A 12,980-nucleotide genomic window follows, 5' to 3' on the forward strand; every position below is an offset into this window, starting at 1 on the left:
AAAGTATAGGATCCCAAATTAAAATTAAAATTTCTAAACTAGAAATTAAGAATATCTCTTCTTCTCTACCCTAAACAGACGTTCTAAGAGTTGGCTCATACACTTATTTGCCTCTTCAAAGAATTATGAGAAGTTTATTCTTTGGGAATGTTGTGATCTTGTTGGCTAGGAAGGGTTATGAATCATGAAGATACTAATATAGAATTGTCATGAAAATATTCACTTGGAAGATAGGGACAGAATCCCAAAGCACATTTTGCTAAGTAAGATTGAATCTCTTTGGCCTCCTGATCCTTAGGTCTTAGATAAGATTATTTTGGTAATTGCTCTCCTAATTTGTTAGTATATTCATCTTTATACAATATTTTAAATATTCCAATTTATTTTCTATTTTAACCAGGTTGAAGATTGTAAAAATTTCTTTTAAGTGCAAACAGTTTTTTATTCAACTTAGAAAAGAATTGGTGAGTATTGATCTAATAATAACCAATGTAAATTAAGTATTTTAAGAAATAACTGGTCATTCATGAGAGAACTTTTCTATTAATAACTCATAGTAACCCAGAACTGCAAAGTTCAGAGAGCAGCAGAGTCCACACACCAGACTGCTACTCATTTCTGATACCAGTTGTAAGTTCAAGGAGTTCCAAAAATCATGCTTAAGTTCAATAATTCTTTAGAAGGACTAGTAGAATTCACTGAAAGCTATAAAACTCACAGTGATGGAAAAAAACACTGATTAAAGCCAGCTAAGGGAAGACACATAGGATAGAACCCAGGAGGGTTCCGAAAGTGGAGCTTCCAGTCATCCTTTTCTCATGGAGTCACAGATGGCATTAACTCCTGTCAGCCACAGTCTGTGGCAGCACACACCGAATATTGATTGCCAACAAAGGAAGCTCACTCAGACTTTGATGCCCAGAGTTTTGGGACTCAGTCATGTTCTGCTCATCTGACTGATCTTTAGTCTCTTAGCACTCCTTATAGATCAGGCTTTAGTTTCCATTTTCTCTAGAAGTTGGAATTAATACCATGTGGCCCAAAGCCCCATCATAAATCATGTGTTACTCTGGCCGGTGGCCAAAGCCCCCAGGCAAAGAAAGATGATCCTATCAAGTCCCGCATTCCAGGGGCCTAGAGATTAACCCTCCTAAAAGGTAAACACAGTGTTATTTGTATCACTTTGGGTTAGTTTGCTTATTTTTGAACTTTAAGAATCATACAGTATGTTTTCTTTTGCACCTACCTTTTATCATAAGGTAGCCACTGGGAAAAAAAAGAGATGAAATATTTCAGGGGTGCTAGTATGTTCCGTTTCTTGATCTTAGTCACGGTTGTATGGTCCTGTTCATTGTGTGAAAACAAAGCTGTACACTTATGAGATGCATACATTGCCATAGGTGGCTTACTTCAATAAACTCATTTATTTAAAATATAATTTCTGCCTAACCTGTAGAAAAAGAAATGCTTCTATTGCTAACTATTATAAATCTTGAGTTACATAGTAGCATTTAGAGATGCTAAATTTGCCTATGTACTTATTTACTATCAAGACAGATTTTAAAAATTTGGGTTGTTATTAGAAGTTGTGATATATTTTCAAGTTTAATTTACAATTCTTGAAACAATCATAGCTAATAACTCTTGAAATAAATATGTATCAACTTTTTAAACTTACTTTAACTATGATCTAAAGTAAAAGTTCCTAATAGTTGTAATATTACTAAAAAGGCCCACATTTTATGAACTGTTCAATTTATTTACTGCCTTTTTATTGGATAGGTAAAAATTATGTTGGAGAGATTAGTGTTTCCAAGGCTATAATTTCTCTGTAAAAGTGAATTAAATAGAGCATTAGATTCTGATCTTTTCCTGGTATTCTCTTCATTTTGTCATATTTTACAGCATGAATCTAGAGAAACATTGTTGGGATTTAATATGGTGAATTACAGAGCATGTAAAAATTTGTGGAAAGCATGTGTAGAACATCACACATTCTTCCGTTTGGACAGACCACTTCCACCTCAAAAGAATTTTTTTGCACATTATTTTACATTGGGTTCAAAATTCAGGTACTGGTAAGTATTCTGCATTAAGGTTTTATTGTTGAATTTTCCCTTCCTAAAAAATAAAGGTCTTTTTTATGGAGATCATAGAATTTTTATGCCTACCACCTTCAAAATCCTCATGGAGCAGAAACAAAAAGCACAACACAAGTAGCAGACTGAACTCCAGAATTCGAAAGAGTTGCAACTTCTCTCCACAAGTCGTTAGAGCATTCATTTGGTTTTTGGTATTTAATACTTTAAAATGCAAAAACCATCCTTTGACTTGTAAAACACCCCTATAACTATCAACTGTTCAGGCTAAATAAATAAAGGAAATCTATCCAATGTAATTCATAAACGAACCTACCTGATCTATATTTGAGAAAATATATTGAAGAAAATTGGCTATAGTAACTTTATTTGCAATGGTATTTTTGTGCTACATCCTTGAAGGTAATAAATATGTAGAATAAAAATTGATGTGATGGTAATTTATAATGTAATTCTTGTTCGTCTTGATGCCATAATGTAGCTCTTGCATTAATCAGGGCCTATCTATGGAAAAGTAATTTAAATAATACTGTTATTGTCTTATATAAAATGAAAATAAAAATTTCCCGTGAGATATATAAATTTAAAAAGCCTTATGGAATGAGGCCTCTATGTTTGTATCAGTAAAATGTTCTGTAGATTCTTGTGATATACACCAGTGTTGAGGCCCCGTTCAATTGACGATATCCAGGTCATTGTTTTCTAAAGTAAATTAATCATGTATCTTATTGATCTAGATAGATGTTATAAATTCCATTTGTCTTTATTAAATGTTTACAAGGAAACTTTTCTTTGTTCTGGCACCTTTATTGTATTTGTGAAAAACAGGATATGATGTTCTGTATGAGCATACAATTGCTTTGGTTTTTATCTAGAATTTAGTATATTTGGAGTTCTCAAACCCTCTATTGTGAAGAAGTCAAAACAGCTGTTAAGTAAAATCAGATTTAGTCATTGAAAAAATATCTCAGATTCCTTTTCCTGAAATTGTTTTATTGTTTATTCTTGATAGCTTTTTTTTCTGAAGGCAGCAAGCAATCTTTAAGGGTAATTTTAATTTTGAAGAAGCTAAATTATTAAGATCTGATCAGTTTTGTTTATGGAATTCGTAAGGCCCATAAAAGCTAGCTAGCTTTTAAGTAGAACCTGCTAAGAATCATGTAGGGAAAGTTATTTATGATCTTCTAATAAAACAGGTGTTATTTTTCTTTTCTCCTTTACAGTATAAGATTTTCCATTTTCAATAAATAGAACCCATGACCATTATGTGTTGAATGAGTTCGTTTTATATGTTCTTAAGGAGAATATTTAGATGAGGCCCAGAAAAGATTTACATTGTAAACCTTAAACATTTACAAATGCCCAATTAGTAATTTCATAAAGATTATAAGATAAAACTAAGTAAAATATATCCCTTTAAAAATAAAGAGTGGGAAGAAAAGTAAAAGAAGCCCCCAAATTCAGCAATAATTCAACAGAATTAAGAAAATTATAACCAAAACAAAGGCACACCTGATTCCTTAGTGGCTTGGTGTTGTTTTTAACTCCTCTCTCACCTTCGTGAAAGCAGTATTGGGAAAAGTAAGGCTCAAATTAAGGGTAGATAGACTGAGAGAGAATGTTTCAGATCAAGGGTAAAAGTCAAGGAAACAGCAGAAACCCCTACCTGCTGGTACTGAGTCTTATCAGAGACAACAAATTTCAAGGGTCCCATGTGAAATGAGAGAACTGTACAAAACCTACAGGTATTTCCTTAGAGTATTTAGGTAAAATTCTGTCAAGTGGCAACCTGGGTTATATACAAGGACTACACTTACCAGAATTCTTTCTTTTCTCCTCTCTTCTTGAAATTGTGTCACACACATAGACACATACACCCATATACCATTTCATTTTAGGCTACAAAGAAATGACTAGAATGCTATATTCAGCCTTCAACTATAATTCAAAAGAAAATTCAAACAGGACTCAGATAAGATGAGAAGAAAAATCAAGAAAACTATCCTAACTATGCCAGAGCAAATAGAAAATCTAAATATGATATAGTAGATATGATGTGTATAGATTTTGTAGTCTGAATACAAAAAACAGTTTGAAAGAAGAATCATCACTAGAACAGAAGGAACGTTCTGCCAAAGTAAAAAACAAGATCAGAAAATAAGATTTTAAAAATTGAGATTGACAGGGAGAGGGACAACCTGCCATTTAGGTTATTATTGTCCTTAGGGAAGCATGGACATGGTATTAACAGTTTATACTTTTTTTCAAGAAAAGTGAGGTTATGAACCATTAAATGGAGTCACCACAGTTTTAAAAGTGAATAAAATAGCGGGCCACAGTGGCTTAGCAGGCACAGTTCTTGCCTGCCATGCCAGAGACCCGGGTTCAATTCCCGGTGCCCTGCCCAAGCAAAAAAAAAAAATGTGAATAAAATATTGTTAACAGCTTCATTGAGGTATGATTGGCATGCACTATTTAAATTTTAATAAATGTATACATCCATGAATCTGTCACCCCTTTCAGAAAGGTACATATAACCATCACCCTCAAAAGTTCCTTCATGCCCCTTTATAATCCCTTTCTCCTACCCACTTCCCCAAGCAACCATGGGTATAGTTTTTGTGACTAAAGATTTGTTTCCATTTTCTAGAGTTTTCTGTATATTGGGCCATATGGTATATGTCTGACCTCTTTTAAAAACTCAACATGATTATTTCAAGACTGATCCATATTGTTGCCTGTATCAATAGTTCATTTCTTTTTTTTTCCTTTGTTTCTTTTTTCCTTTGATGCTCCTTTGACTTTTTTTAACATTTTTATTGTGAATATAACATATATGCAGAAAAGTGATAAATTTCAAAATACGGTTTAACAGGTAGTTATAGAACAAATTTCAAAATATGAATTACAATTCCACAATAACAGGTATTTCCTTCTAGCTGTTCTAGTACATTATAAACTAAAAGGAAATACCTATATAACGCTTTAGTAGTCATAATCATTTGTTAAATCCTTTCTTCTCTGTCACAACTTCTCCCTCTCATTTGATCATTCATAAAATCTTCAGAAATATTTGGGCAGTGACCATTCTAACTTGTTCATGTTGAATAGGAGTGTCAACATTATGGGGTAGGGGAAAGGTTGATGCTCTGGTTTCAGGGCTTGTCTGACATAGGAACAACCTGGAAGCCTTAAGTTTCTGAAAAAATGAACTTACAAGTAAAACTTTCATTTAATCACTCTAGGATCGCTAAATTATACCATCCCAATCTTTATCCTCTATCTTTCCTTCTGGGATCATACATGCCAACACCTCTTTCCTTAACCATACTCACTAGCCTCATTTATTTATTTTTTAATTTTTTAATTTTTTTAACTTTTTTATTGCGTAGTATAACGTATACACAAAGCAAAGAAATTAAAAAAGCAATAGTTTTCAAAACATTCTTCAACAAGTAGTTACAGGACAGATTCCAGAGTTTGTCAGGGCTACCATATGATTCTCTCAGATTTTTCCTTCTAACTGCTCTAGAATCTAGGAGGCTAGAAGACTTACATATTTTTTATCACCACAATTGACTTTTTTTCTTTTTTGTTGAAAATGGCATATATACAAAAAAGCAATAAATTTCAAAACACAGTACCACAATTGGTTGTAGAACATATTTCAGAGTTTGACATGGGTTGCAATTCCACAATTTTAGGTTTTTACTTCTAGCTGCTCTATGATACTGGCAACTAAAAGAGATATCAGTTTAATGGTTCAGCAGTCATATTTATTTGTTAAATCCTATCTTCTTTGTAAAACTCCACCATCACCTTTGATCTTTTTACCTTCTCTTTAGGGGTGTTTGGGCTATGGCCATTCTAACTTTTTCATGTTGGAAGGGGCTGCCACTAATACGAGATAGGAAGATGGTACTATCTGATGTTCTGCTAAGACTGGGTCTTCTAGGTCTCAGGACTTCTCTTGTCCAGGGACCCATCTGGAGATTGTAGGTTTCTGGAAAATTACACTAGTGCATGGAACCCTTGTGGAATCTTACATACTGCCCTAGGTGGTTTTTGAGATGGGCTGGAATGGTCCTGGTTGGGATTTGGGAGGTTATGATAGGTAGCAGTGTCTACCTGAAGCTTGTGTTAAGAGCAACCTCCAGAGTAGCCTCTTGACTCTATTTGAACTCTCTCTGCCACTGATACTTTATTCGTTATACTTCTTTTCTCCCTTGAGGTCAGGACTGAATTGTTGATCCCCCGATGCCAGGGCCAAATTCAACCCTGGGAGTCATCTCCCACTTCACTAGGAGACTTTCACCCTTGGATGTCATGTCCCACGTAGGGGGAGGGCATACATGCCCCCAGCCCCCCTCCCTCAGCCATACTCCCTCATCTTCATTTTTACAATATTGTGCTACCATCAGATAGTATTGTGCTATCCATTTCTGGATCTTTATGATCAATCCTGTTGAACATTCTATGCTCTATCTACATCAAATTAATTTACTAAAAGTTTGTTTAGAATTTTTGCATCTGTGCTGATGAAGGATATTATTCTGTAGGGTTTTTTTCCTTATTATGTCATCAGATTTTGGTATCAGGATAATTCTGGCCTAATAGAGTTAATTGGGAAATATTCTGTTATTACCAGTTTTCTGAAAATTTGCATTGTAATGGTATTATTTCTCTTTTTAAAAGTTTGATGGACTACCAATGAAGCCAGGAGTTTTATTCTTAAGAGTGTTTTGAACTATGTATTTTATTTACTAGATAGAAGGCAATTCTGGTTCACTCTAAAAGTTCACATCTTTTAGGGAATTTATTCATTTCATCTAACTTGTCAAATTTATTGGCATAAAGTTCTTCATAATATTCCTGTTTTATTTTAAATATACCTGGAATCTGTAGTGTTGCTTTTCTCATTCTTGATAATGTAACTTGTGTCTCTTTTTTCCTGATCAGTCTTGCTAAAGGCCTGTCGGTTTGGATTAATATGTTTAAACACTCTGCAGTCCAAATAAACTTTTCTTTAGGTTATATAGCTTGTTAACCACCCACTGTCTACCAAGTCCTAAGGAAAGAAAATGTGATCCAAGAATATTAAACTTAGGGGGTGGTCAACAGGTAGTTTGTTGTTGTTCTTGGCTTTGTTCGCTCAGTGCCTGTTCTCTCCCTGGAATGGGAGGGTCTTCAACATCGAGTAAGATCCCCCTCCATCCTCACCCCCACCCCATAGTTCAGAGCTTGAAGTCACTAGGATTTCTGTCAAACTCGTGCTGAGGGCGTTCAGCTGTTGGTCTGAGCTCCTGGGCTGAATTCAATAGATTGGCCCATAAGAACTTCTAACTTCTGTATTTATACAAAGGAAAAGCACTATTAGAAAGCAACACCTGTTAGCTGGGCTTGGCAGCAGGGAACAGGATGGGTAGTGGAAATCCTGTAATCTGAAAAAGCAGACTGAAAGGTGACAAAGAATCTGAAGATGGGTGGTGGAGGAAGATATAACATTCCAGACCCCTAATCTAGAAATATTAGTAAGAACTAACAACAGCTTAGTAGAAGACCAAGGACCAGAATTCCTGGGTAAAAAGTGTTCATAAGAAAAAAGAAAGAATACATGGTTTTAACTCATTAGCAGCTGCATTGCAGACCATGCAGAATTGGAGTAAGAACAAAGTACCTTTTCCAAATAATCAAAATTGGAACTGTAGCTTATCAAGTTCCAGCTTACATTTTAAGTCTCAGACTAGTCAGAACGATGCTGGAGCCAAATGTAGTCATAATCATTTAGTAGTGAGCTGCCATCACCAAGTGCTTTTAAACCACCAAGCCATTGGGTTTGTGTTTCCTTTAAGCAGTTTGGCAAGGAAGTAATGACATTTCTATTTAAAACCTTGCTTAAAGTACAGGTATAAAATAAGAAATACTAATATTTAAACTTAGGTATCACAATTAATTGTCAAGTGTCTGAAAAAAATTTTTTAGGAAATTAATGTATTTGTGTAAAACTGCTAAAGTAGAAAATATAATTAGACTTTATCTCACTTATTTTATGTATTTTGAGGCACTATGATGTAATGGTAGTATCAGTGCAACTTAACAATTATTAGTGACTACTTGATATTGTCTGTTCTTAATTGAATAGCTCATGTGAAACCATTCAAGTGTAGATTTGGGGAATGACAAAGAAATCTTTTTTCTAATGTTTGTTAAGGGAAACCACAAATTTAAAATGATCACTCATGGATCAGTAGATTTACTTCTTGAAAGCTAGTAAGTCAGATTACAAACATCTGGCTAAAACAGAAGGATTGAGAACTAATTTAACGTTTGAAAATTTAATATCCTACGAACACTCAAACAAGTAATATGCCAACAACCTGATGTGCTACCAAGAGAAAATGTGAATTTTCCTTAATGAATAGTTAAATACATTTTAGTAAATTGTATGGTGGTTTACGTGAAAGGACACTAAGGGCTTATTAGAATGAGGGGCAGTACACCCCAGTGGCCCTGTTCTTACATGCAGTGGATAGGTATCTGCCAGAAAATACTCCAAAACCATTTTTTAAAGGAATTGTATATTGTGATCACTCAGTAGCTTTCAGTATATATTTTCTGTATTCTAGGACTGCACATGCTATATTAACAGTAATCTGGGCTCAAATGATCCCTGTAGAGGTTGACATTTCATAGGGAATTTTATAATGTGAAAATTTTATGTACCTAGGAAAGAAAGAGGCATGTAAATACATGTAATAAACTTGTAGCATATGTAAAATTTTGTTGGTCTTTATCCTACAAAAATAGAATATTTTACTATGAATTTGTTGAATGTAAGACCGTGATTTTTTTTTATACTATAGTCTAATTTTAAAGATTCAGATTAATTTGTATTTAGAGTTTGCCCTGTGTTAAAGTGCCAGTGTATGTATGTTATAATTGGTTCGGTTATGAACTATTTTTCAAAGTAAACCCTAGTTTTAATTGTAACTGAAAAGATTTCAACTGCTAAAACACTTCGTATTTTTAAGAGATATGAAATGCAGTACGGGGCTGTTTTTTGTTTTTTTTTCCTTTTCTATTTAATTTAAGAAAACATATTGGTTTTTTTTCTTTAAGCCCAAAGATAATTATGAAAGGGTCCCTCCAATCTTAAAAATCTATTTTGATGTTCGCCTATTTTTGTAACCTGTGATACTAGCACAGGTTATTGCACAATACCAGTATATTTTCTTTTCTGTCCTAAGTGCAACCCAGGGGACCACTTATTAAAAATAGTAACATATTGAATCTATCTTAAGGGTAAATGTAAAGCAACAGTTAATCCAATAGTGAGTTTAAAAAGTGAGTGAGGGAGTTAAATAAAAAATTATTGTAAGTTGCTTATTTTCTAACTTCATAGCTCTTTTTGATATTTCTAAGCAGAATGGCCAAGTTATATTTCTCAAAATAAATTCAGATGTCAGTTTTGCCCCAAGTCTAATATTGATCTCCTAAATACAAAGTTGTATAATACTTAAAATACATATAAGAATTTGAAGTATGAAATTAAAAGTAATTTTTTCTACCCATTCCCCCAAAAAAGAATATTAAACTTAGTTGCTGTTCAATACTGAAGTCAACAAGTAGACCTTCTTCAATAAGCAAAACCTGAAGGAATACAACATCTGTAAGTCTATATTGAAAGAAAAGCTATTTAATAGTAAAATTAAGCTAACCAAGAGATAAATCAAAATAACTCAAGTAGACCCCTGGTAAAAGAACTGAGATTACAAAGTAAATATAGACCTAGGAGAAAGCACAGGCACAAAATGTTAAAGTGGGATGTTTTACAAATTGTCCTCTCCACAAGAAAAATGAAAGGACTTGAATTAACTAGGTATTAACTCTGGAGCCAGAATGGACTTTTAGAATAACTACAGGAGTGCCAGAAGAAGGCAAACAGTGAGTTGTGCTCTTGTTGTGAAAGCAGGAACCAGTGACTAGCCATCTTTGCTCGGCCCTACCCGTAGTGACTTCCAAAACAGCTCTGGCTGCAGCAGTGTACTGAATTCTGGGAGTGACTGGCTGGTGCCAGGACTGGCATAGGAAACTACCTTCTCTTAAAGTTGGGGTGGAGGGTTGAGGTCAGATCGGGGGACCCCTTTAGGGACCATCCCAGAGTAGGCCTCAGTTTCAGCCCTCTGGGCAGCAGCATTCTAGCATCCACCAGCAGCCACCTGAACATAAAGAGCTGGTATACCTTCTGACAGCTCAATTAGCATTAAATCAAATTAACCATATATTCCTATAATAGTGAAAGTTAAGTTTGCTGTTTGTAGTCCTTAAGAACTTTAAAAAAAATACAAAATACTCTTTATTGCATTTTCTTTCTTATAACATATTTCCCTGGCTGTTTATTTCCTGAATGTGATTGCTCTTTCCGGGAAAGATTATATAGGATATTTTAGCTTATTCCCTATTTTTTGGAGAGTAATCTCAGTTTCAGTTTTTAGAATGTAAATAGGTAGTTTTGTGATTATACTGTATCTACCATGGACTATTTTTCAAAGTGCCCAATGTTTATAGTCACGTCTTATTTTGCTTAATTGTTGTCTATTAAAGAAAATGATTACTAATCTTATCAATGAGATAGGAATTGCAACGTAGAAAATGTTTAGCTGGATATAGCCCTATCCTAACAAGTATGCACTAAATAAACAAGTTTTTTCATCATAATAAGCAGTGATTGTGTATACTAGAGGTATTGTCATGCTTGAAATGTTGCTTACACAGGGAGATGGAGCTGGAGACACCAGAGAGATTTATAACTTCATCCACCAACCATTTCATACTCACACTTATTTTGATTCCAAGAAAGCTAGGGGACTCAAATAATTTTTCATGTGGGAATGCAAAACAGTGGTGAACCTCAGTTTACCTTGTTCCCAATTACAAGTATAGTTTATCCCTCTTAGAAGAACTATATTAGGAAACTTCCAACTTTTCAAAGTCTAAAAATCATGATAATGGTACAGGTTTTCCCATTAAAGCCTCACAAACCTGCCATTCTGTCCACATTTATCTTTACTTATCCATGGAAAATGGTCTTAAAATTGCTTGTTTTGCTTTACAAATCTATATTTGGCTGCTTTTATGTAGATTAGATAATTACATTTATATATGGTTATATATATATATATATATATATTTTTTTTTTTTTTTTTTTTTTTTTTTCTTTTTTGCATGGGCAGGCTCTGGAAGTCGAACCTGAGTCTCCGGCATGGCAGAAGATAATTCTGCCCCTGGCCCACCTTTGCATTGCCCTATATGATTATATTTTATATACTAGAAATTTATGTTCATTCAGAACATGTTGTGTCAGTCAAAGGGTCCTCTGAAAACAAAGCTTCTATTGACAGGGTTGGTCTGAACATGTTGGTGTACCCTGGAAAAAGATCAGTTCCCCTCACCTCACAGTGTTCTTGCTATACAAATCAGCTTCAAGGCAAATCCCATAGTGCTCAACCATATTTCTGCCCTTACTTCCCTCCTACAGAAAAATCTAAAGATGTCTGTGTCTGGACATGGACAGAACTGAGAGTGTAATCATTCTTCATATCTATCTTCATTAGTAGTAGAGGAGAAAGAAGAATTTGTTCAAAAGAAAGAATAGTCTTTCAAGATCTAAGTTTCAGCCCCTTCATTAATGAGTATTGGAAATATTAGTAAAATCCCATACTTATAGGGGAGAGGGCAGGGTTTAGAAGAGCTGGGGCATAGCAACCCATCTCTGAACCTCAAGCGAGCACCTTTCCAGGACATAGCCGGGAAGAAATTTCTTATGCAGAACTATTTCATTCATTGTCGCTCTCAAATAAGGAAATAACTGAAAATGAAGTGGCTGTGGAACACATCTATGTTCATTAATGGATACTGTAGTGAAGTTTAATCCATCCAAGTAGAAATAGAATGCCTTCCAGTCATTTCTTCTCACCCTCTGCTTCCTTTTCTCTGCTCAGAATATCTAGTCTCTTTTGAAATTTCAGTGAAATCATGTTGAGTGCTGTTTTTTATCTTGTAGTAGTTCTCTTTCACATTTTATTTTTGTGCATATTTATGTTTTTCAGTGGGAGAACCGAAGTCCAGTCAGTTCAATATGGCAAAGAAAAGGCAAATAAAGATAGGATATTTGCAAGGTAAGCCACTTCTATTTCAGCAACTGAAGTTTTTCTTAAGGAATATTAAAATTATTAAAACTCTTTTTACCAAATGTGATTGTAGAATTATCTCATAATCCTTGCTTCAGTTAAGCAATAGATTATGTTGAGGGACTAATAAACTGGCTTATCTAGTTTATTCATTAAATTTTTTAAAATGAGCATTAACTGTATAAAGCATTGTAGCTCAGACTAGGATGAATCAAATATAGTATTTATAAACAAAACATTTTATTAGAATGTTCATTTCCATTTTGTTTTTTTGCTTTTTTTATTAATTTTTTTAATTGAGAAATCTTCACACACATACATTCTATATATGGTATGCATACATTGAATGGCTCACAATATTATCACATAGTTGTGTATTCACTACCATGATTATTTTTTTAGAACATTTGCATCACTCCAGAAAAAGAAATAAAAAGAAGAAAGAAAAAACTTGTACATACCATATACCTTACCCTTCCCTTGCATTGACCACTACTATTATCTACCTAATTTATTTTATCCATTGTCTCCCTGTTATTATTTTTTAATCCATATTTTTTACTCATCTGTCTATACTCTAGATATAAGGAGCATCAAACACAAGGTTTTCACAGTCACACAGTCACATTTGTAAACATTGTATCTTTATACAATCATCTTCAAGAATCTAGGCTACTGGAACACAGCTCAA

At 34.0% G+C, this 12,980-nt stretch overlaps 1 protein-coding gene and 1 pseudogene across 1 annotated transcript in view; both read left to right on the forward strand.

Annotated features, from left to right (window-relative positions):
• The window catches only part of PTPN4 (protein tyrosine phosphatase non-receptor type 4), a 363,873-nt gene that overhangs the window by 270,135 nt on the left and 80,758 nt on the right, over positions 1-12,980 (forward strand). The window contains 3 exon segments of the mRNA XM_077151764.1: positions 401-464; positions 1,906-2,078; positions 12,209-12,277. Coding sequence (XP_077007879.1) covers positions 401-464; positions 1,906-2,078; positions 12,209-12,277 — 306 coding nt within the window.
• Positions 6,980-10,486, forward strand: LOC143677542 (proline-rich nuclear receptor coactivator 2-like; annotated as a pseudogene).

This window comes from Tamandua tetradactyla, chromosome 3 (assembly GCF_023851605.1).
Source record: "Tamandua tetradactyla isolate mTamTet1 chromosome 3, mTamTet1.pri, whole genome shotgun sequence".
In the NCBI taxonomy this organism is placed as follows: domain Eukaryota; kingdom Metazoa; phylum Chordata; class Mammalia; order Pilosa; family Myrmecophagidae; genus Tamandua; species Tamandua tetradactyla.